This window comes from Heterodontus francisci, unplaced genomic scaffold, assembly GCF_036365525.1.
Source record: "Heterodontus francisci isolate sHetFra1 unplaced genomic scaffold, sHetFra1.hap1 HAP1_SCAFFOLD_1516, whole genome shotgun sequence".
Classification (NCBI taxonomy): domain Eukaryota; kingdom Metazoa; phylum Chordata; class Chondrichthyes; order Heterodontiformes; family Heterodontidae; genus Heterodontus; species Heterodontus francisci.
This window is the reverse complement of record NW_027140622.1, coordinates 14,622-39,262: the sequence shown is the minus strand read 5'-3', so window position 1 is coordinate 39,262 and position 24,641 is coordinate 14,622. Positions and strand designations below refer to the sequence as shown.

At 57.4% G+C, this 24,641-nt stretch overlaps 1 protein-coding gene across 1 annotated transcript; it reads right to left on the bottom strand.

The window, feature by feature from the left end:
- Window positions 1-11,530: 11,530 nt before the first annotated feature.
- On the bottom strand, window positions 11,531-14,449 carry LOC137360268 (proline-rich protein 13-like). Its single transcript, XM_068025769.1, has 3 exons — window positions 14,346-14,449; window positions 12,591-13,012; window positions 11,531-12,072 (listed from the first exon to the last, which is right to left on the bottom strand). Exons 1-3 carry the CDS (start codon window positions 14,359-14,361, stop codon window positions 11,998-12,000), a joined length of 513 nt encoding a protein of 170 aa, XP_067881870.1. The 5' UTR covers window positions 14,362-14,449; the 3' UTR covers window positions 11,531-11,997.
- Between the last annotated feature and the right edge of the window lie 10,192 nt (window positions 14,450-24,641).

Below are 24,641 nucleotides of genomic sequence, written 5' to 3'. Positions count from 1 at the left end.
GGAGCGCCGCACTGTCGGAGGGTCAGCGTCGAGGGATCGCCGCGCTGTCGGAGGGTCAGTGCTGAGGGAGTGCCGCGCTGTCGGAGGGTCAGCGTCGAGGGATCGCCGCGCTGTCGGAGGGTCAATGCCGAGGGATCGCCGCACTGTCGGAGGGTCAGAACTGAGGGAGCGCCGCACTGTCGGAGGGTCAGTGCTGAGGGAGTGCCGCGCTGTCGGAGGGTCAGAACTGAAGGAGCGCCGCACTGTCGGAAGGTCAGTACTGAGGGATCGCCGCACTGTCGGAGGGTCAGTACTGAGGGAGCGCCGCACTGTCGGAGGGTCAGTACTGAGGGAGTGCCGCACTGTCGGAGGGTCAGTACTGAGGGATCGCCGCACTGTCGGAGGGTCAGTACTGAGGGAGTGCCGCACTGTCGGAGGGTCAGTACTGAGGGAGTGCCGCACTGTCGGAGGGTCAGTACTGAGGGAGTGCCGCACTGTCGGAGGGTCAGTACTGAGGGAGCGCCACGCTGTCGGAGGGTCAGTACTGAGGGAGTGCCGCGCTGTCGCAGGGTCAGCGCCGAGGGATCGCCGCACTGTCGGAGGGTCAGTACTGAGGGAGTGCCGCACTGTCGGAGAGTCAGTACTGAGGGATCGCCGCACTGTCGGAAGGTCAGTACTGAGGGATCGCCGCACTGTCGGAGGGTCAGTACTGAGGGAGTGCCGCACTGTCGGAGGGTCAGTACTGAGGGAGTGCCGCACTGTCGGAGAGTCAGTACTGAGGGATCGCCGCACTGTCGGAGGGTCAGTACTGAGGGAGTGCCGCACTGTCGGAGGGTCAGTGCTGAGGGAGCGCCGCACTGTCGGAGGGTCAGTGCTGAGGGAGCGCCGCGCTGTCGGAGGGTCAGTACTGAGGGAGCGCCGCACTGTCGGAGGGTCAGCGTCGAGGGATCGCCGCGCTGTCGGAGGGTCAGTGCTGAGGGAGTGCCGCGCTGTCGGAGGGTCAGAACTGAAGGAGCGCCGCACTGTCAGAGGGTCAGAACTGAGGGGGCGCCGCACTGTCGGAGGGTCAGCACTGAGGGAGTGCCGCGCTGTCAGAGGGTCAGTGCCGAGGGATCGCCACGCTGTCGGAGGGTCAGCGCCGAGGGATCGCCGCACTGTCGGAGGGTCAGTGCTGAGGGAGCGCCGCACTGTCGGAGGGTAAGAACTGAGGGAGCGCCGCACTGTCGGAGGGTCAGCACTGAGGGAGCGCCGCACTGTCGGAGGGTCAGTACTGAGGGAGCGCCGCACTGCCGGAGGGTCAGAACTGAGGGAGCGCCGCACTGTCGGAGGGTCAGTACTGAGGGGGCGCCGCACTGTCGGAGGGTCAGTACTGAGGGAGCGCCGCACTGCCGGAGGGTCAGAACTGAGGGAGCACCGCACTGTCAGAGGGTCAGAACTGAGGGAGCGCCGCACTGTCGGAGGGTCAGTACTGAGAGAGCGCCGCACTGTCAGAGGGTCAGAACTGAGGGAGCGCCGCACTGTCGGAGGGTCAGTACTGAGGGAGCGCCGCACTGTCGGAGGGTCAGTGCTGAGGGAGTGCCGCACTGTCGGAGGGTCAGTACTGAGGGAGCGCTGCACTGTCGGAGAGTCAGTACTGGGGGAGCGCCGCACTGTCGGAGGGTCAGTACTGAGGGAGCGCCGCACTGTCGGAGGGTCAGTACTGAGGGAGCGCCGCACCGCCGGAGGGTCAGAACTGAGGGAGTGCCGCGCTGTCGGAGGGTCAGCGCTGAGGGGTCGCCGCACTGTCGGAGGGTCAGAACTGAGGGAGTGCCGCGCTGTCGGAGGGTCAGCGCTGAGGGAGCGCCGCACTGTCGGAGGGTCTGTACTGAGGGAGCGCCGCACTGTCGGAGGGTCAAAACTGAGGGAGTGCCGCGCTGTCGGAGGGTCAGCGCTGAGGGAGCGCCGCACTGTCGGAGGGTCAGTACTGAGGGAGCGCCGCGCTGCCGGAGGGTCAGAACTGAGGGAGTGCCGCGCTGTCGGAGGGTCAGCGCTGAGGGATCGCCGCACTGTCGGAGGGTCAGTACTGAGGGATCGCCGCACTGTCGGAGGGTCAGTACTGAGGGAGCGCCGCACTGTCGGAGGGTCAGTACTGAGGGAGCGCCGCACTGTCGGAGGGTCAGTACTGACGGAGCGCCGCGCTGTCGGAGGGTCAGTACTGAGGGAGCGCCGCGCTGCCGGAGGGTCAGTACTGAGGGAGCGCCGCACTGCCGGAGGGTCAGAACTGAGGGAGTGCCGCACTGTCGGAGGGTCAGTACTGAGGGAGTGCCGCGCTGTCGGAGGATCAGTGCCGAGGGATCGCCGCACTGTCGGAGGGTCAGTGCTGAGCGAGCGCCGCACTGTCGGAGGGTCAGAACTGAGGGAGTGCCGCACTGTTGGAGGGTCAGCGCCGAGGGATCGCCGCGCTGTTGGAGGGTCAGCGCTGAGGGATCGCCGCACTGTCGGAGGGTCAGTACTGAGGGAGTGCCGCGCTGTCGGAGGGTCAGCGCTGAGGGATCGCCGCACTGTCGGAGGGTCAGTACTGAGGGATCGCCGCACTGTCGGAGGGTCAGTACTGAGGGAGCGCCGCACTGTCGGAGGGTCAGTACTGAGGGAGCGCCGCACTGTCGGAGGGTCAGTACTGAGGGAGTGCCGCACTGTCGGAGGGTCAGTGCTGAGGGAGTGCTGCACTGTCGGAGGGTCAGTACTGAGGGAGCGCCGCGCTGTCGGAGGGTCAGTACTGACGGAGCGCCGCACTGCCGGAGGGTCAGAACTGAGGGAGTGCCGCACTGTCGGAGGGTCAGTACTGAGGGAGCGCTGCACTGTCGGAGGGTCAGTACTGAGGGAGCGCCGCACTGTCGGAGGGTCAGTACTGAGGGAGCGCCGCGCTGCCGGAGGGTCAGTACTGAGGGAGCGCCGCACTGCCGGAGGGTCAGAACTGAGGGAGTGCCGCACTGTCGGAGGGTCAGTACTGAGGGAGTGCCGCGCTGTCGGAGGATCAGTGCCGAGGGATCGCCGCACTGTCGGAGGGTCAGTGCTGAGCGAGCGCCGCACTGTCGGAGGGTCAGAACTGAGGGAGTGCCGCACTGTCGGAGGGTCAGCGCCGAGGGATCGCCGCGCTGTTGGAGGGTCAGCGCTGAGGGATCGCCGCACTGTCGGAGGGTCAGTACTGAGGGAGCGCCGCACTGTCGGAGGGTCAGGACTGAGGGAGCGCCGCACTGTCGGAGGGTCAGTACTGAGGGAGCGCCGCACTGTCGGAGAGTCAGTCCTGAGGGAGCGCCGCACTGTCGGAGGGTCAGTACTGAGGGAGTGCCGCACTGTCGGAGGGTCAGTACTGAGGGAGCGCCGCACTGTCGGAGGGTCAGGACTGAGGGAGCGCCGCACTGTCGGAGGGTCAGTACTGAGGGAGCGCCGCACTGTCGGAGAGTCAGTCCTGAGGGAGCGCCGCACTGTCGGAGGGTCAGTACTGAGGGAGTGCCGCACTGTCGGAGGGTCAGTACTGAGGGAGCGCCGCACTGTCGGAGGGTCAGGACTGAGGGAGCGCCGCACTGTCGGAGGGTCAGTACTGAGGGAGCGCCGCACTGTCGGAGAGTCAGTCCTGAGGGAGCGCCGCACTGTCGGAGGGTCAGTACTGAGGGAGTGCCGCACTGTCGGAGGGTCAGTACTGAGGGAGCGCCGCACTGTCGGAGGGTCAGGACTGAGGGAGCGCCGCACTGTCGGAGGGTCAGTACTGAGGGAGCGCCGCACTGTCGGAGGGTCAGTACTGAGGGAGCGCCGCACTGTCGGAGGGTCAGTGCCGAGGGATCGCCGCACTGTCGGAGGGTCAGTACTGAGGGAGCGCCGCACTGTCGGAGGGTCAGTACTGAGGGAGCACTGCACTGTCGGAGGGTCAGTACTGAGGGAGCGCCGCACTGTCGGAGGGTCAGTACTGAGGGAGCGCCGCACTGTCGGAGGGTCAGTGCCGAGGGATCGCCACGCTGTCGGAGGGTCAGCGCCGAGGGATCGCCGCACTGTCGGAGGGTCAGTGCTGAGCGAGCGCCGCACTGTCGGAGGGTCAGAACTGAGGGAGCGCAGCGCTGACGGAGGGTCAGTACTGACGGAGCGCCGCGTTGTCGGAGGGTCAGTACTGACGGAACGCCGCGCTGTCGGAGGGTCAGTACTGAGGGAGCGCCGCGCTGTCGGAGGGTCAGCGCCGAGGGATCGCCGCACTGTTGGAGGGTCAGAACTGAGGGAGCGCCGCATTGTCGGAGGGTCAGTACTGAGGGAGCGCCGCACTGTCGGAGGGTCAGTACTGAGGGAGCGCCGCACTGTCGGAGGGTCAGTACTGAGGGAGTGCCGCACTGTCGGAGGGTCAGCGTCGAGGGATCGCCGCGCTGTCGGAGGGTCAGCGTCGAGGGATCGCCGCGCTGTCGGAGGGTCAGTTCCGAGGTGATCGCCGCACTGTCGGAGGGTCAGTGCTGAGGGAGTGCCGCACTGTCGGAGGGTCAGTTCCGAGGGATCGCCGCACTGTCGGAGGGTCAGTGCTGAGGGATCGCCTCACTGTCGGAGGGTCAGAACTGAGGGAGTGCCGCACTGTCGGATGGTCAGTGCCGAGGGAGCGCCGCGCTGTTGGAGGGTCAGTACTGAGGGAGCGCCGCGCTGTCGGAGGGTCAGCGTCGAGGGATCGCCGCACTGTCGGAGGGTCAGAACTGAGGGACCGCCGCGCTGTCGGAGGGTCAGTACTGAGGGAGCGCCTCACTGTCGGAGGGTCAGTACTGAGGGAGCGCCGCACTGTCGGAGGGTCAGTGCTGAGGGAGTGCCGCACTGTCGGAGGGTCAGTACTGAGGGAGCTCCGCGCTGTCGGAGGGTCAGTACTGAGGGAGAGCCGCACTGTCGGAGGGTCAGTACTGAGGGAGCTCCGCACTGTCGGAGGGTCAGTGCTGAGGGAGCGCCGCACTGTCGGAGGGTCAGTACTGAGGGAGCACCGCACTGTCGGAGGGTCAGTACTGAGGGAGCGCCGCACTGTCGGAGGGTCAGTACTGAGGGAGCACCGCACTGTCGGAGGGTCAGTGCTGAGGGAGTGCCGCACTGTCGGAGGGTCAGAACTGAGGGATCGCCGCACTGTCGGAGGGTCAGTGCTGAGGGATCGTCGCACTGTCGGAGGGTCAGTGCTGAGGGATCGTCGCACTGTCGGAGGGTCAGTACTGAGGGAGCACCGCACTGTCGGACAGTCAGTACTGAGGGAGCGCCGCACTGTCGGAGGGTCAGTACTGAGGGAGCGCCGCACTGTCGGAGGGTCAGTACTGAGGGAGCACCGCACTGTCGGACAGTCAGTACTGAGGGAGCACCGCGCTGTCGGAGGGTCAGAACTGAGGGATCGCCGCACTGTCGGAGGGTCAGTGCTGAGGGAGCCCTGCACTGTCGGAGGGTCAGTACTGAGGGAGCACCGCACTGTCGGAAGGTCAGTACTGAGGGAGCGCCGCACTGTCGGAGGGTCAGTACTGAGGGAGCGCCGCACTGTCGGAGAGTCAGTACTGAGGGAGCGCCGCACTGTCGGAGGGTCAGTACTGAGGGAGCGCCGCACTGTCGGAGGGTCAGTGCTGAGGGAGCGCCGCACTGTCGGAGGGTCAGTACTGAGGGAGCGCCGCACTGTCGGAGGGTCAGTACTGAGGGAGCGCCGCACTGTCGGAGGGTCAGTACTGAGGGAGCGCCGCACTGTCGGAGGGTCAGTGCTGAGGGAGCGCTGCACTGTCGGAGGGTCAGTACTGAGGGAGCGCCGCACTGTCGGAGGGTCAGTACTGAGGGAGCGCCGCACTGTCGGAGAGTCAGTACTGAGGGAGCGCCGCGCTGTCGGAGGGTCAGAACTGAGGGAGCGCCGCACTGTCGGAGGGTCAGAACTGAGGGAGCACCGCACTGTCGGAGGGTCAGTACTGACGGAGCGCCGCACTGTCGGAGGGTCAGTGCTGAGGGAGCGCCGCGCTGTCGGAGGGTCAGCGCCGAGGGATCGCCGCACTGTTGGAGGGTCGGAACTGAGGGAGCGCCGCACTGTCGGAGGGTCAGTACTGAGGGAGTGCCCCACTGTCGGAGGGTCAGCGTCGAGCGATCGCCGCGCTGTCGGAGGGTCAGTGCCGAGGGAGCGCCGCACTGTCGGAGGGTCAGTGCTGAGGGATCGCCTCACTGTCGGAGGGTCAGAACTGAGGGAGTGCCGCGCTGTCGGAGGGTCAGCGCCGAGGGATCGCCGCACTGTCGGAGGGTCAGTGCCGAGGGATCGCCACGCTGTCGGAGGGTCAGCGCCGAGGGATCACCGCACTGTCGGAGGGTCAGAACTGAGGGAGTGCCGCGCTGTCGGAGGGTCAGCGCCGAGGGATCGCCGCGCTGTTGGAGGGTCAGCGCTGAGGGAGCGCCGCGCTGTCGGAGGGTCAGTTCTGAGGGAGCGCCGCGCTGTCGGAGGGTCAGCGCTGAGGGAGCGCCGCACTGTCGGAGGGTCAGCGTCGAGGGATCGCCGCGCTGTCGGAGGGTCAGTACTGACAGAGCGCCGCGCTGTCGGAGGGTCAGTACTGAGGGAGCGCCGCGCTGTCGGAGGGTCAGAATTGAGGGAGCGCCGCGCTGTCGGAGGGTCAGAACTGAGGGAGCGCCGCACTGTCGGAGGGTCAGTACCGAGGGAGCGCCACACTGTCGGAGGGTCAGAACTGAGGGAGTGCCGCGCTGTCGGAGGGTCAGCGTCGAGGGATCGCCGCACTGTCGGAGGGTCAGAACTGAGGGAGCGCCGCACTGTCGGAGGGTCAGCGCTGAGGGATCGCCGTACTGTCGGAGGGTCAGAACTGAGGGAGCGCCGCACTGTCGGAGGGTCAGCGCTGAGGGATCGCCGCACTGTCGGAGGGTCAGAACTGAGGGAGCGCCGCACTGTCGGAGGGTCAGCGCTGAGGGATCGCCGCACTGTCGGAGGGTCAGAACTGAGGGAGTGCCGCGCTGTCGGAGGGTCAGCGCCGAGGGATCGCCACGCTGTCGGAGGGTCAGCGCCGAGGGATCGCCGCGCTGTCGGAGGGTCAGTACCGAGGGAGCGCCACACTGTCGGAGGGTCAGCGTCGAGGGATCACCGCACTGTCGGAGGGTCAGTGCTGAGGGAGTGCCGCACTGTCGGAGGGTCAGTACCGAGGGAGCGCCACACTGTCGGAGGGTCAGCGTCGAGGGAGCGCCGCACTGTCAGGGGGTCAGTGCTGAGGGAGTGCCGCACTGTCGGAGGGTCAGTACTGAGGGAGCGCCGCACTGTCAGGGGGTCAGTGCTGAGGGAGCGCCGCACTGTCAGAGGGTCAGTGCTGAGGGAGTGCCGCACTGTTAGAGGGTCAGTACTGAGGGAGCGCCGCACTGTCGGAGGGTCAGTACTGAGGGAGTGCCGCACTGTCGGAGGGTCAGTACTGAGGGAGCGCCGCACTGTCAGGGGGTCAGTGCTGAGGGAGCGCCGCACTGTTAGAGGGTCAGTACTGAGGGAGCGCCGCACTGTCGGAGGGTCAGTACTGAGGGAGTGCCGCGCTGTCGGAGGGTCAGTACTGAGGGAATGCCGGGCTGTCGGAGGGTCAGTACTGAGGGAGCGCCGCACTGTCGGAGGGTCAGTACTGAGGGATCGCCGCGCTGTCGGAGGGTCAGTACTGAGGGAGCGCTGCACTGTCGGAGGTGCCGTCTTTTGGATGAGACATTGAACCGATGCCCCTTCTCCCCTCTCCAAGTGGATGTAAAAGATCCCACGGCCACTATTTTGACGAACTCCGGGTCAGGTGGTGGCGGGTGGTGGTGGGGGGCGTTGGAGCTCTCCCCAGTGTCCATGGACCAATATTTATCTCTCGACCAGCATCACCAAAAGTAGGTTATCTGGTCATTGTCTCATTGCTGTTTGCGGAGCTTGCTGTGCACACATTTGATGTCCCGTTTCCGCCAGTCGCGACCGCACTTCAGAAGAACTTCAGTGTCTGTGAGTGCAGAGAAAAGGCGAGGGAGCGGCACCAGTTGAGCCACTCTTGCAGGGATCCTGCACGGACGTGACGGGCTGAATGGCCTCTTTCTGAGCCTTAGCCGTCGTTATGATTCCAGTTACAAGGTGCATCATGGCCATGTAGCCTGCAGCGGGTGACGGCCGAGTCCTTACAGGTCTCCGATAGATTCGTATCGCGTAAACTTTATGGAGGTAGAAAAGTGAAGCATCAATTTGTTGGTCTCGCGTGGTCTCTCTTTTTTTGTTTTGGCTCAAGGGGGTGAGTGGTCCGGTGCGTTGAGATCCGGGAATTAAAAAAACAGGCAAGGCTGGGAATCTGGAAAGTGGTGGTCCTTGTACACGACGCGTCGATCTGCCTCTGAGCCTCGGCTGAAGGAACCGTCCTCTGCGGCCATTCGCTTGACCGTAATTTGTGGCTACTCCCTCGTCCATCCTTTGTGGCTCCTCCCTCATCCGCCCTTTTGGGGGCCACTCGCTTGACCATCCTTTGGGGCCACTCGCCTGACTGTCCTCTGCGGCCACTCCCTTGACCACCCTTTGCGGCCATTCACCTGACCATCCTTTGTCAACACTGGCTTGACCGTTCATTGGGGGGCCACTTGCTTGACCGTCCTTGTGGCAGCGGGGGGGAGGAGGTGGTCATTCACTTGACCTTCCTTCGCAGCTAGTCATTTGACCATCCTCTGAGTGGCCATGGTACAGGGTGCTGCGGTCACCTGGTGAGGTGGGGGAAGAGAGAGAGGTTTAGAAAAGAAAGGGATGTGTAAATAGTGGCATTGTAGGACCCCCATTTTCCCTCCATGAGGTGAGGTAGGGTTGAGGTGAGGTGAGGCCAACCGTTTGCCTCAGAGGAATGGACAACATCCCAGCTCCCATTTGGCGCGCTTCAGACTGCGCGTGCGCGGATCCGGCCACCGGCGGTGCCCCTTCACTCAGCGCCTGCGCGGTTCCAGGCGGTCGGCACCTCCCTTCGCCCTGCCGCGTCCGCCTGGCCGCTCTGGGCATGCGCGTTGGCTCGCGGCCGGGGCGGGACGGCGGTTGGAGATTCAAATTCGATTTGAAAAGCAACGGCCCGCGGGAGCGGTTGGGCGGGAAAGGGAGGCGCCATGGGGAGTGGGTGGGTTAGAGGAAAAGCTCAAAACTTTCCACTCATTGGAAGGAAACCAGAGATTTTAATTGGAGGGAAAGGAAACTTTCTGGTCAATCAGGGGCGGGTGGTGGTGGGTTAAATCAACGAAAAGTGGGAATTTGAAGAAAGGGATGCCAACCAGACAAGAAAGGGGGGGGGGGAAGGGGGTGCTAAATGTGCAAACTGGATAAGAAGGGGGGTTAAATGTGAAAACTGGATAAGAAGGGGGGTTAAATGTGAAAACTGGATAAGAAGGGGGGTTAAATGTGCAAACTAGCCAACAAAGGGGGCTAAATGTGCAAGCTCGACAACAAAGTTGGCTAAATGTGCAAACTGGGCAAGAAAGGGGGTTAAATGTGAAAACTCGATGACAAAGGGGGTTAAGTGCACAAACTAGGGAGAGTTGGAGAGGTTTAGGGAGGGAATTCCCGAGCTTAGGGTCCGGGCGGCTGAAGGCATTGCCGCCAACGGTGGAGCAATGGAAATCGGGTGTTGTGCGGGAGGCTGGAATCGGAGAAGCACGGAGATCTCGGAGGGTCGTAGGGGCTGGAGGAGGTTACAGTGATGGGGGGGGGGCGGGGGGGGGGGGAGCGAGGAAGCCAATGGAGGGATTTGAAAATGAGGATTTTAAATTTGAGGCATTGCTTAATCAGGAACCGGCGTAGGTCAGCGAACACAGTGATGGGTGAACGGGACTTGTGCGAGTTAGGATGCGGGCTCAAGTTTATGGAGGGTGGGAAATGGGTGACTTTTGCAAGTATTGATTACACCTCTCTTCTGTATTACCCGACTTGCCCTTGACTTTTACGTCAATATCTCACCACAATAAAGTTGGTTGATTCTTTAAGGTTGCTAGGGTGGAAGGCAGGAGAGATTAAATGACAAAAGGGATGATGGTGCACGTCAAAGGGGAGGGGGGGGGGGGGGGGAGGGAAGGGCAAGTAAAGAGGTAAAAGGCGAGTCCAGAGGAAAAGTCCTCGACATGAAATGTTACCTCGTTTCTCTCTCCATGGAGACGAGTGCCTCAACGAAAGATGAGTTGCTGTCTCTTGAGCTTCCATTTAAACGCTTCTTCGTACGGGACCGGTGCTCCCATGCGCCTGCTGCCCTTGTACTTCCAGGGCCTAGGACACTACCCTGAGGAACTCCTGCAGCCACCTCCAACAACGACAACCATATTCCTTTGTGTTCAGTATGACGCCAGCCAGTAGACAGTTCCCCCACCCCACCCCCCGATTCCCATTGACTCCAGTTTCACTGGGGGCTCCTTGATGCCACACTCGGTCAAATGCTGCCTTGATGTCAAGGGCAGTCACTTTCACCTCACCTCTGGAATCCAGCTCTGGGTCGTCCTTTCTCTGATCAAAGTTGTAATGAGGCCTGGAGCGGAGTGGTCCTGGCGGAACCCAAACTGATTATCGGCAAGGAAGCACCATTTGATAGCACTGTCGACGGCACTTTGCTGATGACTGAGAGTAGAATGATGGGGTAAAGGCCTGCTCGGGTCTAAAAATGAAACCCGACCCGACTCCTTTCATTTTTTCCCGTGCCCGACCCAACCACCGGAACAAAGTTGATTATATTAAAAGAGGTTGTGCTCTACTTTGGATGGAATAGCTCACTGCAGACTAGTGCGGAGCGTTTCCCACCTTGACCGTCCTGGCTGTCGCTGTGTCCGACCCGAGCCCGAATGACGGACCCGGAAGAGCGACCCGACCCGACCCCGACCCACGTCATTGGGTCCCGTCGGGTAGCCATGCTCCGTGATGGGGTGGTAATTGGGCAGGAGAATGCGCCCGCTGCCAACGGATTTGGGAAAAGTGAACAAGTCGGCCGAAAACTGAACGTACCGTGCTCTTTCCCCATACCCCTGCAGTCTCACCCACACCTCTGTGATCACTCTTCCTTGGAACCATTCCAGTAAATCTTTTCTCTACCCTCTCCAGAACCTTCATGTCCTTCCTAAAGTGCGGCGCCCAGAATTGGGACACCAATACTCCAAGCTGGGGCCAAACCGGCGTTTCATAAAGGTTTAGCATAACTTCCTGGCTTTTGTGCTCTGCTTCTCTAAAAAGTGCTAGAACCCATCTGCCTTTATCACCTGCGTTGTTAACCCGTCCTGCCACCTACGAAGGCTGTGTATAAATTTCTGAAAAACAAAATACAGAGCCGGTATTTACAGTGCGTCTTTTCACAAGGGCGGAACGTGGAAAAAATCCTTCGCGCCCAATGACTTACTTTTAACGTTTTAAGTCAGTGACGCTTGGTCAGCGAGTGCTTTAGCAGGCACTGGTTCGCCCTTTCTCTGCACCCCCCCCCCCCCCCCCGTTAGCCTCGAGTCACAAACGGAGACCCGGGCGAGAAAACGGCCGCTGACGGCAAAGGGCACGCAAGACACAAGACAGCCGTTTTTTTTTTAATTGTTATTTATTTAGTTAGCAGAATTTGAGAAGAATTGCTGAAAGGAGTTAACTGCACACTAAGGATTCAAAGCATCAGACTGCCAGCTTTTGCTGCACTGAAGATTCAACTAGAAGAATAAACCCCTTTTATTCGTACAACATCGCGACCGATGCCCGGCAATCATCGCACAACAGGGCCTCCCAACATTAATCTAATCCCACCACCAGGACAGAAAGCGACGGACGTTCTTTTAAAAAGAGGGTGCAACTCCACCGTGCAAGAATAACTATAGCCAGGTTTTGCGCAGATGCCGGTTGCCATGCACACCAGGGGAAGTGTTTGGCTGCAGTTAGGGCCAACGTAAGCGGTGCAGTTTTTGACATTTCGCTGCCCGCCCACTCCACCGGTGCAGCTGCAGTCACAGAGCGATTGTTCCACGTAGCCCGATCCAACTGGAGCATAGAAGCGAAGTCCTTTTGATTATTTTTTTTAATCTGGAGAAGAATCACAAGCCGCGGGTCCCGTTCTCAGTCGGAGTCGCTACTGCTGGAGGACGAGAAGAGGACGAGGAAGAGGAATGCTGTAAAAAAAAACAAACAAATGGCAGCATTTATCGCCCGTCCCTGCTTGCCCCCTCGAGGTGATGGCGAGCCACCTTCTCGAACCGCTGCAGTCCGTGCGGTGAAGGCCCTCCCGCAGCTCGACGGGTAGATGCCGAGAGCCCGTTTCCCCCCTGGCTGGAGGGTCGGGAACTCGGGGGTTTCACGGCGTCAGGATAAGGGGCTCGGCCGTTTCGGACCGAGATTAGAAGTCTCTCCCGCTCCGGGGGTTGCGAATCTTTGGAACGCTCTGCCCCAGGGGGCTGTGGTTGCTCAGGTCACTGAGTACGTTCAAGAGTGAGATCGATAAAGAGTTTTGGACCCCTCCGGGAATCAAGGGATCGGAAGAGCGGGCGGGTAACTGGCACCGAGGTAGATCAGCCACCCTCTTATTGATTGGTGAGCAGGCTCACGAGCCGAATGGTCCGCTCTTGTGCATGATTTAATCCCGGAAACGTGGGTTAATGGTTGTTCCCCCTACATCCAGAAGTCAACTAACCTTGCCATGTTTTCCATGCTTCCCGTGTTTTCCATGCTTCTCGTGTTTTCCATGCTTCTCGTGTTTTCCATGCTTGTGGGCTTTCTTGTCCTTCTTGCCGTGCTTGTGCGGCCCACCTGGAAAGATTCCAGGGCCACCCGGCATTCCTGGAGGGCATGGGTAGGGCTGTGGAGGGTACGCAGGCGCGGTGGCCTCCTGAGGAAGGAGGGTACCCGGGCTGGCACGGGGGGAGGGGTATCCAGGATATCCTGGCCCACCGCCAGGGTGGTGAGGCCCTGGGTGGTGAGGCCCCGGGTGGTGAGGCCCCGGGTGGTGAGGCCCCGGGTGTGAGGCCCAGGGTGCGGTCCAAGTGGAGGGTAGGCTGGATTCCCCTCCGGTAGGTGTGGGGGGAACGGGCCCTCCAGGAAATGGACAGGGCTCACCTGCAGAAAGAAAAAAAAAAGTAGTAACAGGACCGGGTTAAATCATTGCTACTGTCTCGAGGAGTCAGAGCAGTTACAATACAGCCTGATCGCTCGAATAAGGGGTGAAGGGACGCGGTGCTCATTTTCAAATCCTCCAGGGCCTCCTCGCCCCCTCCCTATCTCTGGAACCTCCTCCAGCTCCTACGACCCTTCCGGATCTCCGCGCTCCTCCGATCCGGCCGCACTGTTGCAGGGTCAGTACCGAGGGAGCGCCGCACTGTCGCAGGGTCAGTACCGAGGGAGCGCCGCACTGTCGCAGGGTCAGTACCGAGGGAGCGCCGCACTGTCGCAGGGTCAGTACCGAGGGGAGCGCCGCACTGTCGCAGGGTCAGTACCGAGGGAGCGCCGCACTGTCGCAGGGTCAGTACCGAGGGAGCGCCGCACTGTCGCAGGGTCAGTACCGAGGGAGCGCCGCACTGTCGCAGGGTCAGTACCGAGGGAGCGCCGCACTGTCGCAGGGTCAGTACCGAGGGAGCGCCGCACTGTCGCAGGGTCAGTACCGAGGGAGCGCCGCACTGTCGCAGGGTCAGTACCGAGGGAGCGCCGCACTGTCGCAGGGTCAGTACCGAGGGAGCGCCGCACTGCTCGCAGGGTCAGTACTGAGGGAGTGCCGCACTGACGGAGGGTCAGTACTGAGGGAGCGCCCGCACTGTCGGAGGGTCAGTACTGAGGGAGTGCCGCACTGACGAGGGGTCAGTGCTATCCCATAAATGTCTCTGGCTCTTCCTGGTCTGGATCTTTACTGTGCTCCCGCTCCCCTTACCCTCACTCCAGCCGAGATCAGTTAACTCGACGCGGACCCAAGATTGACCCCGCAGATTATTTCGTCAAGCCTCGTTGTTCACACGCTGGTGGAGTCATCACAAAAGGTCCAATACAAACGCAATGCAAGGACTGCCCGACCAGTTAATCAACATTCTTGCATCACCCTCAGCCACCGCTCCCAGGCCTAGGCCCTTCAACTCCTTCACTGTCGCTGGGTCAAACTCCTGGAACTGCCTCGCCAGTGGCACTGTGGGCGTATCAACACCACATGGGACTGCAGCAGTTAACTGGCGAGAAGCCGCAGCACAGTGCACGGCCCATTACAAACCAATTACCCGTCTCAGTTAGGGTCGCTGCTTAACTAGCGCTAGCCTGCAGAGATAGAGACCCACGAGGACGTAGAGTGCAGAGAGAGACTATGTTTGTTCCCACAGAAAATATCTGAAGGGCACAGGGAGATGGTGTTGGTCCCACGTGAAGAATGCAATCATTGCACCCGATGATATTGAGGAGACGCGATCGTTACCTGGTGGGTTCCACATTTTAACAGAGTGGCTCGCCTGCAAGGAGGAGGAAAATGAAGATGATTAGCGCCACGTCAGTGAAGCACAGAGCGGAGTCGTGTCCCTCGCTGGAAACTCAAATAAACATGCTCAAGAGCGTTGACGATACCCTCCCGTCACTTAGCGGACAGTCGAGAGGAGGCCCGGTGGGTTGGATTTGGTTTGTCCCGCTTTTTGCGGGCAGGGACATCGGCGGGTAGCTGCGCATAGAGAAAACACCCCACCCAAACGGATCGTTAGCTGCACGTCCGTCATTCTTTTTCGTGGATTCACCAAACCCCGCCGATAAAAAAAAAAACGAGCGGTAACTGCTTGGCTAAGGGCGGGCCCGTTCCGCGGCACGAGCCTTCAGCACTTATACAGCCGCGGCCCCACAGCCTCGGGTGTACCCGGTGCGTTTCGGCCCGTTTTCCGGATCTCGCGTGGGGTGATATCGAATTAGCTGAAGAAACTGGCACCCCTCCATCCCATTCCCCAGTTACACCATCCCTGACCCCCATTCTCCTACCCCAGGGAACCCACTCTCCATCTTCAAAACTTCTTAATCGTGCCCCCTCCGTTTATGGCTAAAGCATTGGGATATTGGGACCCAGTACTGAGCCCCTGCGGAACATAGAAAAATATGAGCAGGGGTAGGCCATTCGGCCCCTCGAGCCTGCTCCGCCATTCAATAAGATCATGGCTGATCTTTTCGTGGACTCAGATCCACTTACCCGCTCTCTCACCGTATCCCTTAATTCCTTTATTGTTCAAAAAGATATCTACCTTAGCTTTAAAAACGTTTACTGAAGAAGCGTCAACTACTTCACTGGGCACGGAAATTCCATAGATTAACAACCCTCTGGGTGAAGAAGTTCCTTCTCAATTCAGTCCTAAATCTGCTCCCTCTAATCTTGAGGCTATGCCCTCTTGTCCTAGCTTCACCTGCCAGTGGAAACATCCTCTACTTGTATCTTATCTATTCCCTTCATGATTTATATATGTTTCTATAAGATCCCCCCTCATTCTTCTGAATTCCAATGAATATAATCCCAATCTACTCAGTCTCTCCTCATAAGCCAACCCCCTCAACTCCGGAATCAACCTAGTGAACCTCCTCTGCACCCTCTCCAGTGCCAGTACATCCTTGCTCAAGTAAAGGAGACCAAAACTGCACACAGTACTCCAGGTGCGGCCTCACCAGTACCATTATACAGCTGCAACATACCCTCTCTGCTTTTAAACTCAATCCCTTTAGCAATGAAGGACAAAATTCATTTGCCTTCCTAATTACTTGCTGTACCTGCAGACCAACCTTCTGCGATTCATGCACAAGGACACACAGGGTCCCTCTGCATAGCAGCATGCTGCAACTTTTACCATTCAAGTAATAATCCTTTTTCCTGTTACTCCTACCGAAATGAACGACTTCACATTTACGAACGTTGTATTCCATCTGCCAGACCTTTGCCCACTCACTCAATGTATCTATGTTCCTCTGCAAAGTTTCACAGTCATCTGCACACTTTGCTCTGCCACTCATCTTAGTGTCATCTGCAAACTTTGACACCCTACACTGTCCCCAACTCCAAATCATCTATATAAATTGTAAATAATTGCAGTCCAACACCGATTCCCTGAGGCACTACCACTAGTGACTGATTGCCAACCAGAATAGCACTCATTTATCCCACTCTCTGCTTCCTGTTAGTCAACCAATCCTCTATCCACGCTAATACTTTACCCCTAACGCCATGCATCCTTATCTTATGTATCTTATGCAGCAGCCTCTTGTGCGGCACCTTGTCGAAGGCCTTTTGGAAATCTAGGTACACCACATCCACTGGGTCCCCATTGTCCACCTTGCTCGTAATGTCATCATAGAATTCCAAAAGATTTGTCAAGCATGACCTGCCTTTCATGAACCCATGCTGCGTCTGCCCAACGGGACAGTTTCTATCGAGATGCCCCTGCTATTCTTCCTTGATATAGACTCAAGCATCTTCCCCACTACAGAGGTTAAGCTAACCGTCTATAATTCCCCATCTTTTGTCTACCTCCCTTTTAAACAGTGGCGTCACATCTGCTGTTTTCCAATCTGCTGGGACTACCCCAGAGTCCAGCGAATTTTGGAAAATTACCCGCCAGTGCACCTGCTATTTCTCCCGCCATCTCTTTTAGTACCCTGGGATGCATTCCATCAGGGCCAGGAGACTTATCAATCCTTAGCTCCATTAGCTTGCCCAACACTACCTCTTCCGTAATAATGATTGTTTCCAGGTCCTCACCTACGTTCGTCTTTGTCAATTACTGGCATGTTATTAATGTCCTCCACTGTGAAGACCGATACAAAATACCTGTTCAATGCCTCGGCCCATTTCATCATATCCCATAACTAAATTCCCCTTCTCATCCTCTAAGGGACCAACGTTTACTTTAGCCACTCTTTTTCGTTTTATATATTTATAGAAACTTTTGCTATCTGTCTTTATATTCTGTGCTAGTTTTTTCTCATGTTCTATCTTACTATTCTTTATAGCTCTTTTTGTGGCTTTCTGTTGACCTTTAAAGTTTTCCCAATCTTCTAGTTTCATGCTGTGTTTTGGCCACTTTGTATGCCTTCTCTTTCAATTTGATAGCCTCCCTTATTTCCTTAGACACCCATGGCAGATTACCCCTTTTCTTCCAGTCCTTCCTTTTCACTGGAATATACTTTTGCTGAGCACTTTGAAAAATTGCTTTGAAAGTCCTCCACTGCTCATCAACTGTCCCACCATAAAATCTTTGTTCCAGTCTACTTTAGCCAAGTCCTCCCTCATTCTATTGTAGTCCCCCTTGTTCAAGCGCAGGACCCTGGTATTGGATTTTATCTTCACACTCTCCATCTGTATTCTACCACCCCTTCAGGCAGATCTGCGTTCCAGATTCCAACCACCCTCTGGGTGAAAACATTTTTCCTCAAATCCCCTCTAAACCTCCTGCCCCTTACCTTGAATCTATGCCCCTGGTTATTGACGCCTCCGCTAAGGGGAAATGTTTCCTCCCATCTAACCTATCAATGCCCCTCATAATTTTGTAAACCTCAATCAGGTCCCCCCTCAGCCTTCTCTGCTCTAAGGAAAACGACCCTCGCCTATCCCAGTCTCTCTTCATAGCTGAAATGCTCCAGCCCAGGCAACAATCGTGGTGAATCTCCTCTGCACCCTCTCCAGTGCAATCACACCCTTCCTATAGTGTGGTGACCAGGACTGCACTCAGCACTCCAGTATACTCTCTCTCCCTTGGGAAGGCCCCCTTTCTAACCACCCCCCCCCACCCTCCTCTAGACTCCCCCTCTAAAGCCCAGCATCTCTCTCTCCCCCCTGCCCAGGGAACCCCACCTCTCTAACCCCCCCCCCCCCACCCTCTCTCAGTACCCCCTCCCTAACCCCTCTCTCTCAGTATCCCCTCCCGCCTGGGAAACCCCCCTCTCTAACCCACTTCCCCCCCACCCCCCCAGGAAACCACCCTCTCTAACTCTCTCTCTCTCTCCATCTCTAGCCCTGCCTCCCTCTCTAACCCTCCTCTTCCACCACCCCCCTCTCTAACACCCTCTAACCCTGTCCCCCCCTCTAAATACCCCCCCGCCCCCAACCCCTCTCTAACCCCCCCTCTCCCACACCCACCCCTCTCTAACCACCCCCCCTGCCTCTCTCTCTCTCCTCTAATCCTCTCTCTCCAACCCTCTCTCTCTGCCCCCTCTGTAACCCCCCTCACCCCCACCCCACCCTCTAATTCTTCTCTCTCCCCTCCCAACCCTCACCTCTCTCTCTCTCCCAACCCTCACCCTCTCTCTCACCCTCCCAACCCTCACCCTCTCTCTCCTCCACCTCACCCTCTCTCCCCTCCAACCCTCACCCTCTCCTCCCCCCCAACCCTCACCCTCTCTCTCCCCCCACCCAACCCTCACCACCCTCTCTCTCCCCCCCAACCCTCACCCTCTCTCTCCCCCCCCAACCCTCACCCTCTCTCTCTCCCCCCAACCCTCACCCTCTCTCTCTCCCCCCCAACCCTCACCCTCTCTCTCTCCCCCCCAACCCTCACCCTCTCTCTCTCCCCCCCAACCCTCACCCTCTCTCCCCCCAACCCTCACCCTCTCTCTCTCCCCCCCAACCCTCACCCTCTCTCTCTCCCCCCAACCCTCACCCTCTCTCTCTCCCCCCCAACCCTCACCCTCTCTCTCTCTTCCCTCTAACCCTCTCTCACCACCCTCTAACCCTCTCTCCCCACCCTCTCAAATCCTCTCTCTTCTCTAATCCTGTCGCTCTCCCCACTCTCACTCTCTAACCTCCCTGTCTCTCCCCACCAAACACTCTCTCTTCTCCAATCCACTCTCTCTCTGTCTCCCCACCCTCTCAAATTCTTGCTCTCCCCTCCCTCTCAAATTCTCTCTCTCTTCTTTAATCCCCTCTCTCTCCAACCCTCCCCCCGCTCTCTCTTCTCTCTCTCTTTGCCAACCCCCACCCCACACCTCCCCGGCAACCAACCCTCTCTAACCCTGGGGGGACTGTCTCCTCTTGCCTCTCCCCTACCCTCCTCTTGCCTCTCCCTCACCCTCCTCTTGCCTCTCCCTCTTACCCCCCCGGGGCCGGGGAGCCAGGAGTACGGGGCTACAATCTAACCCGGGTCGCGCTGTCTCCATTCTGATTCCTGCCGGACACCGGGAGTACGGAGTCGCTTACCCTTGTGCACGGAGGAGATCCGGAGCCTGGACTCGGGGTAATGGGGGGTCAATGCAGAGATAGCAAGTCGACTGCGGAAATGTTTGCAAATTCAGCGGCGTCACAGGGCGGAGACAGAATGTGGGAGAGGCATTGGTTAGTCATTGCTCAAGAGGGCAAAGTTACTCCCCACAGAACAAAGTTACAGACCGGGGGCAAAGTTATACCCCGCAGAACAAAGTTACAGACCGGGGGCAAAGTTATACCCCGCAGAACAAAGTTACAACAAAAGGGGGCAAAGTTCTACCCCGCAGAACAAAGTTACAGACCGGGGGCAAAGTTATACCCCGCAGAACAAAGTTACAACAAAAGGGGGCAAAGTTACTCCCCACAGAACAAAGTTACAGACCGGGGGCAAAGTTATACCCCGCAGAACAAAGTTACAGACCGGGGGGCAAAGTTATACCCCGCAGAACAAAGTTACAACAAAAGGGGGCAAAGTTCTACCCCGCAGAACAAAGTTACAGACCGGGGGCAAAGTTATACCCCGCAGAACAAAGTTACAACAAAAGGGGGCAAAGTTACTCCCCACAGAACAAAGTTACAGACCGGAGGCAAAGTTATACCCCGCAGAACTAAGTTACAACAAAAGGGGGCAAAGTTACTCCCCACAGAACAAAGTTACAGACCGGGGGCAAAGTTATACCCCGCAGAACAAAGTTACAACAAAAGGGGGCAAAGTTATACCCCGCAGAACAAAGTTACAGACCGGGGGCAAAGTTATACCCCGCAGAACAAAGTTACAACAAAAGGGGGCAAAGTTATACCCCGCAGAACAAAGTTACAACAAAAGGGGGCAAAGTTACTCCCCACAGAACAAAGTTACAACAAAAGGGGCAAAGTTACTCCCACAGAACAAAGTTACAGACCGGGGGCAAAGTTACACCCCGCAGAACAAAGTTACAACAAAAGGGGGCAAAGTTACACCCCGCAGAACAAAGTTACAACAAAAGGGGGCAAAGTTATACCACCGCAGAACAAAGTTACAACAAAAGGGGGCAAAGTTCTACCCCGCAGAACAAAGTTACAGACCAGGGGGCAAGGTTATTCCCCACAGAACAAAGTTATGCTGCACTGTCGGAGGGTCAGTACTGAGGGAGTGCTGCACTGTCGGAGGGTCAGTACTGAGGGAGCGCTGCACTGTCGGAAGCTCAGTTCTGAGGGAGTGCTGCACTGTCGGAGGGTCAATGCTGAGGGAGCGCCGCACTGTCGGAGGGTCAGTGCTGAGGGGAGCGCCGCGCTGTCGGAGGGTCAGTGCTGAGGGAGCGCCACACTGTCTGAGGGTCAGTGCTGAGGGAGCGCCGCACTGTCTGAGGGTCAGTACTGAGGGAGCGCCGCACTGTCTGAGGGTCAGTACTGAGGGAGCGCCGCAGTGTCGGAGGGTCAGTGCTGAGGGAGTGCCGCGCTGTCTGAGGGTCAGTGCTGAGGGAGCCCTGCACTGTCAGAGGGTCAGTACTGAGGGAGCGCTGCAATGTCAGAGGGTCAGTACTGAGGGAGCGCCGCATTGTCTGAGGGTCAGTACCGAGGGAGTGCCACACTGTCAGAGGGTCGGGACCGAGGGAGCGCTGCACTGTCAGAGGATCAGTACTGAGGGAGTGCTGCACTGTCGGAGGGTCAATGCTGAGGGAGCGCCGCACTGTCGGAGGGTCAGTGCTGAGGAGCGCCGTGCTGTCGGAGGGTCAGTGCTGAGGGAGCGCCGCACTGTCTGAGGGTCAGTGCTGAGGGAGCGCCGCACTGTCTGAGGGTCAGTACTGAGGGAGCGCCGCACTGTCTGAGGGTCAGTACTGAGGGAGCGCCGCAGTGTCGGAGGGTCAGTGCTGAGGGAGTGCCGCGCTGTCTGAGGGTCAGTGCTGAGGGAGCCCTGCACTGTCAGAGGGTCAGTACTGAGGGAGCGCTGCAATGTCAGAGGGTCAGTACTGAGGGAGCGCCGCATTGTCTGAGGGTCAGTACCGAGGGAGTGCCACACTGTCAGAGGGTCGGGACCGAGGGAGCGCTGCACTGTCAGAGGATCAGTACTGAGGGAGTGCTGCACCATTGGAGAGTCAGTGCCGAGGGAGCGCTGCACTGTCTGAGGGTCAGTATTGAGGGAGCGCCGCATTGTCTGAGGGTCAGTACTGAGGGAGCGCCGTACTGTCGGAGGGTCGGGACTGAGGAGTGCCGCACTGTCGGAGGTGCTGTCTTGCAGATGAGATGTTAAACCGAAGCCCCCTCTATCCCTCTCGGCTGGATGTAATATATCCCCCGGCCACTATTTAAAAGATGGAGCGTGGGGTGGGGAGTTTCTCTGCAGTGTCCTGGGACCAATATTCAGTACTGAGGGAGCGCTGCAATGTCAGAGGGTCAGTACTGAGGGAGCGCCGCATAGTCGGAGGGTCAGTGCTGAGGGAGTGCTGCACTGTCGGAGGGTCAGTGCTGAGGGAGCACCGCATTGTCTGAGGGTCAGTACTGAGGGAGCGCCGTACTGTCGGAGGGTCGGGACTGAGGGAGTGCCGCACTGTCTTAGGGTCAGTACCCTCAACCAACATCACTAAAACAGAACGATCTGGTCATTTATCATACTCATGCTTGTGGGATCTTGCTGTGCTCAGATTGGTTGTTGCGTTTCCTAACATTACAACAGTGACTGCACTTCAAAAATGTGGTTCATTGGCCCAAGGTCCTGAAATACACAATAGAAATGCACGTTTTTCTTTATTTTTGTTTTGTGTTTCTAAGTTTGCGGCTCGGAAGGAGTCCACTCAGCCCATCGCATCGGTGCCAGCTGCAAAATCCCAGTCCTGCCCAATCCCACCTTCCTGCTCCCGGTCCCTAGCCCTGTAGGTCACGGCATCTCAAGTGCACATCCACCTGCCCGATCAGTACATTCATTTGCTCCCTCACTTCATGAAGTTTCCGATCTGTAATTAGTAAAATAGGAGCAGGAGTAGGCCATTTGGCCCTTCGAGCCTGCTCCGCCATTCAATACGATCATGGCTGATCGTCTAAACTCAGTACCCTGTTCCCGCTTTCTCCCCGTATCCCTTGATCCCTTTAGCCCTAAGAACTGTATCTAACTCCTTCTTGAATATATTTAATGATTTGGCCTCAACTGCTTTCCCTGGTAGAGAATTCCACATCTTCACCACTCTCTGGGGTGAAGAAATCCCTCCTCATCTCAGTCCTAAATGGCTTTACCCCTTATCCTTAGACTGTCGCCCCGGGTCCTGGACTCCCCCCGCCATCGGGAACATCCTTCCTGCATCTAGTCTGTCCAGTCCTGTTAGAATTTTGTAGTTTTCTATCAGATCCCCTCTCACTCTTCCGAACTCCAGCTAATATAATCCTAACCGACCCAATCTCTCCTCGTACGTCAGTCCTGCCATCCAGGAGTCAGTCCGGTGAACCTTCACTGCACCCCCCCCTCCATAAAACAGGAAGGGTGGCTCAACCGTGGCTTACAAAAGAAATTAGGGATAGTATTAGATACAAGGAGGAGAAATATAAAATGGCCAGAACAAGCAGCAAACCTGAGGATTGGGAGCAGTTCAGAATTCAGCAAAGGAGGACAAAGGGATTGATTAAGAAGGGGAAAATAGAGTATGAGAGTAAGTTTGCAGAGAGCGTAAAAACTGACTGTAAAAGCTTCTATAGATATGTGAAGAGAAAAAGATTAGTGAAGACAAATGTTGGTCCTTTACAGTCAGTTACGGGGGAATTTATAATGGGGAACAAGAAATGGCAATGTCAGATCAATTAAATACAAACTTGTCTTCACAAAAGAGGATAGACTCTGGAACAGTTCCTACGGATTGGTGGGTAGCTAATGTAACCCCACAGGTACAGCAAGCAATTAGGAGAATAAATGGTATGTTAGCCTTTATCGCGAGGGGATTGGAATATCAGAGGAAGGAAGTCTTTGGCGAGGCCACACCTGGAGTACGGTGTACAGTTTTGGTCTCCTTACCGGAGGATTGAGGGGAACGGGCCTGTATTCTCTGCAGTTTAGAAGAATGAGAAGTGATCTCATTGAAACGTATAAAATTCTGAGAGGGTTTTGACAGGGTTGATGCTGAGAGGGGTTTGGTACAGGGCTGTGGGGTCAGTGGGATTAATTTTGGGGTTTGATATAGGTTTGTGGGGTCAGTGGGATTAATTCTGGGGTTTGATATAGGTTTGTGGGGTCAGTGGGATTAATTTTGGGGTTTGATAGAGGGCTGTGGGGTCAGTGGGATTAATTTTGGGGTTTGATATAGGTTTGTGGGGTCAGTGGGATTAATTCTGGGGTTTGATATAGGTTTGTGGGGTCAGTGGGATTAATTTTGGGGTTTGATAGAGGGCTGTGGGGTCAGTGGGATTAATTTTGGGGTTTGATATAGGTTTGTGGGGTCAGTGGGATTAATTCTGGGGTTTGATATCGGTTTGTGGGGTCAGTGGATTAATTCTGGGGTTTGATATAGGTTTGTGGGGTCAGTGGGATTAATTCTGGGGTTTGATATAGGTTTGTGGGGTCAGTGGGATTAATTTTGGGGTTGATATAGGTTTGTGGGTCAGTGGGATTAATTCTGGGGTTTGATATAGGTTTGTGGGGTCAGTGGGATTAATTCTGGGGTTTGATAGAGGGCTGTTGGGTCAGTGGGGTTAATTTTGGGGTTTGATATAGGTCTGTGGGTCAGTGGGATTAATTTTGGGGTTTGATAGAGGTTTGTGGGGTCAGTGGGATTAATTTTGGGGTTTGATAGAGCTTTGTGGGGTCAGTGGGATTAATTTTGGGGTTTGATAGAGGTTTGTGGGTCAGTGGGATTAATTTGGGGTTTGATAGAGGTTTGTGGGGTCAGTGGGATTAATTCTGGGGTTTGATAGAGGTTTGTGGGGTCAGTGGATTAATTTTGGGTTTGATAGAGCTTTGTGTGGTCAGTGGATTAATTTTGGGGTTTGATAGAGGTTTGTGGGGTCAGTGGGATTAATTTTGGGTTGATAGAGGTTTGTGGGGTCAGTGGATTAATTTTGGGGTTTGATAGAGGTTTGTGGGGGTCAGTGGGATTAATTTTGGGGTTTGATATAGGTTTGTGGGTCAGTGGGATTAATTCTGGGTTTGATAGAGGTTTGTGGGGTCAGTGGGATTAATTTTGGGTTGTGATAGAGGTTTGTGGGGTCAGTGGGATTAATTTTGGGGTTTGATAGAGGTTTGTGGGGTCAGTGGGATTAATTTTGCGGATGCCCATTTGTCAACCCCAATGTTTGCAGGGGAGGGGGAGGGGTGTGTGGTTTAAGGAGGTGCGCATGCGCCTACTTCGGAGCCGGCCCTGCAGGGCGTCGATTGTTGGGGTGGCTGGGGGCGGGTCGGGGCGGGAGGGAGCCAATCGGAGTGCAGTAGAGGGCAGACGTCGGCGTGATTGGCGGTGACGGAGTGCCAATCACCGGCGGCAAGGGAGGGGTTGCCGCCTGGCGGGCGGGGGCGGGTGAGAGAGCCAATCGGCGACGTTAGGCGGGGGAGGAACCAATCAGGGGCGGCGGGTGTTATAGCCAATCAGCCGACGGTAG

Excerpts from the sequence above, each read along its gene's own strand:
- LOC137360268 (XM_068025769.1), bottom strand. Across the intron at positions 12,073-12,590 it reads AGCATGGAAAACATGGCAAG|CATTCCTCTTCCTCGTCCTC; the intron begins GTTAGTTGACTT and ends TTTTTTTTACAG.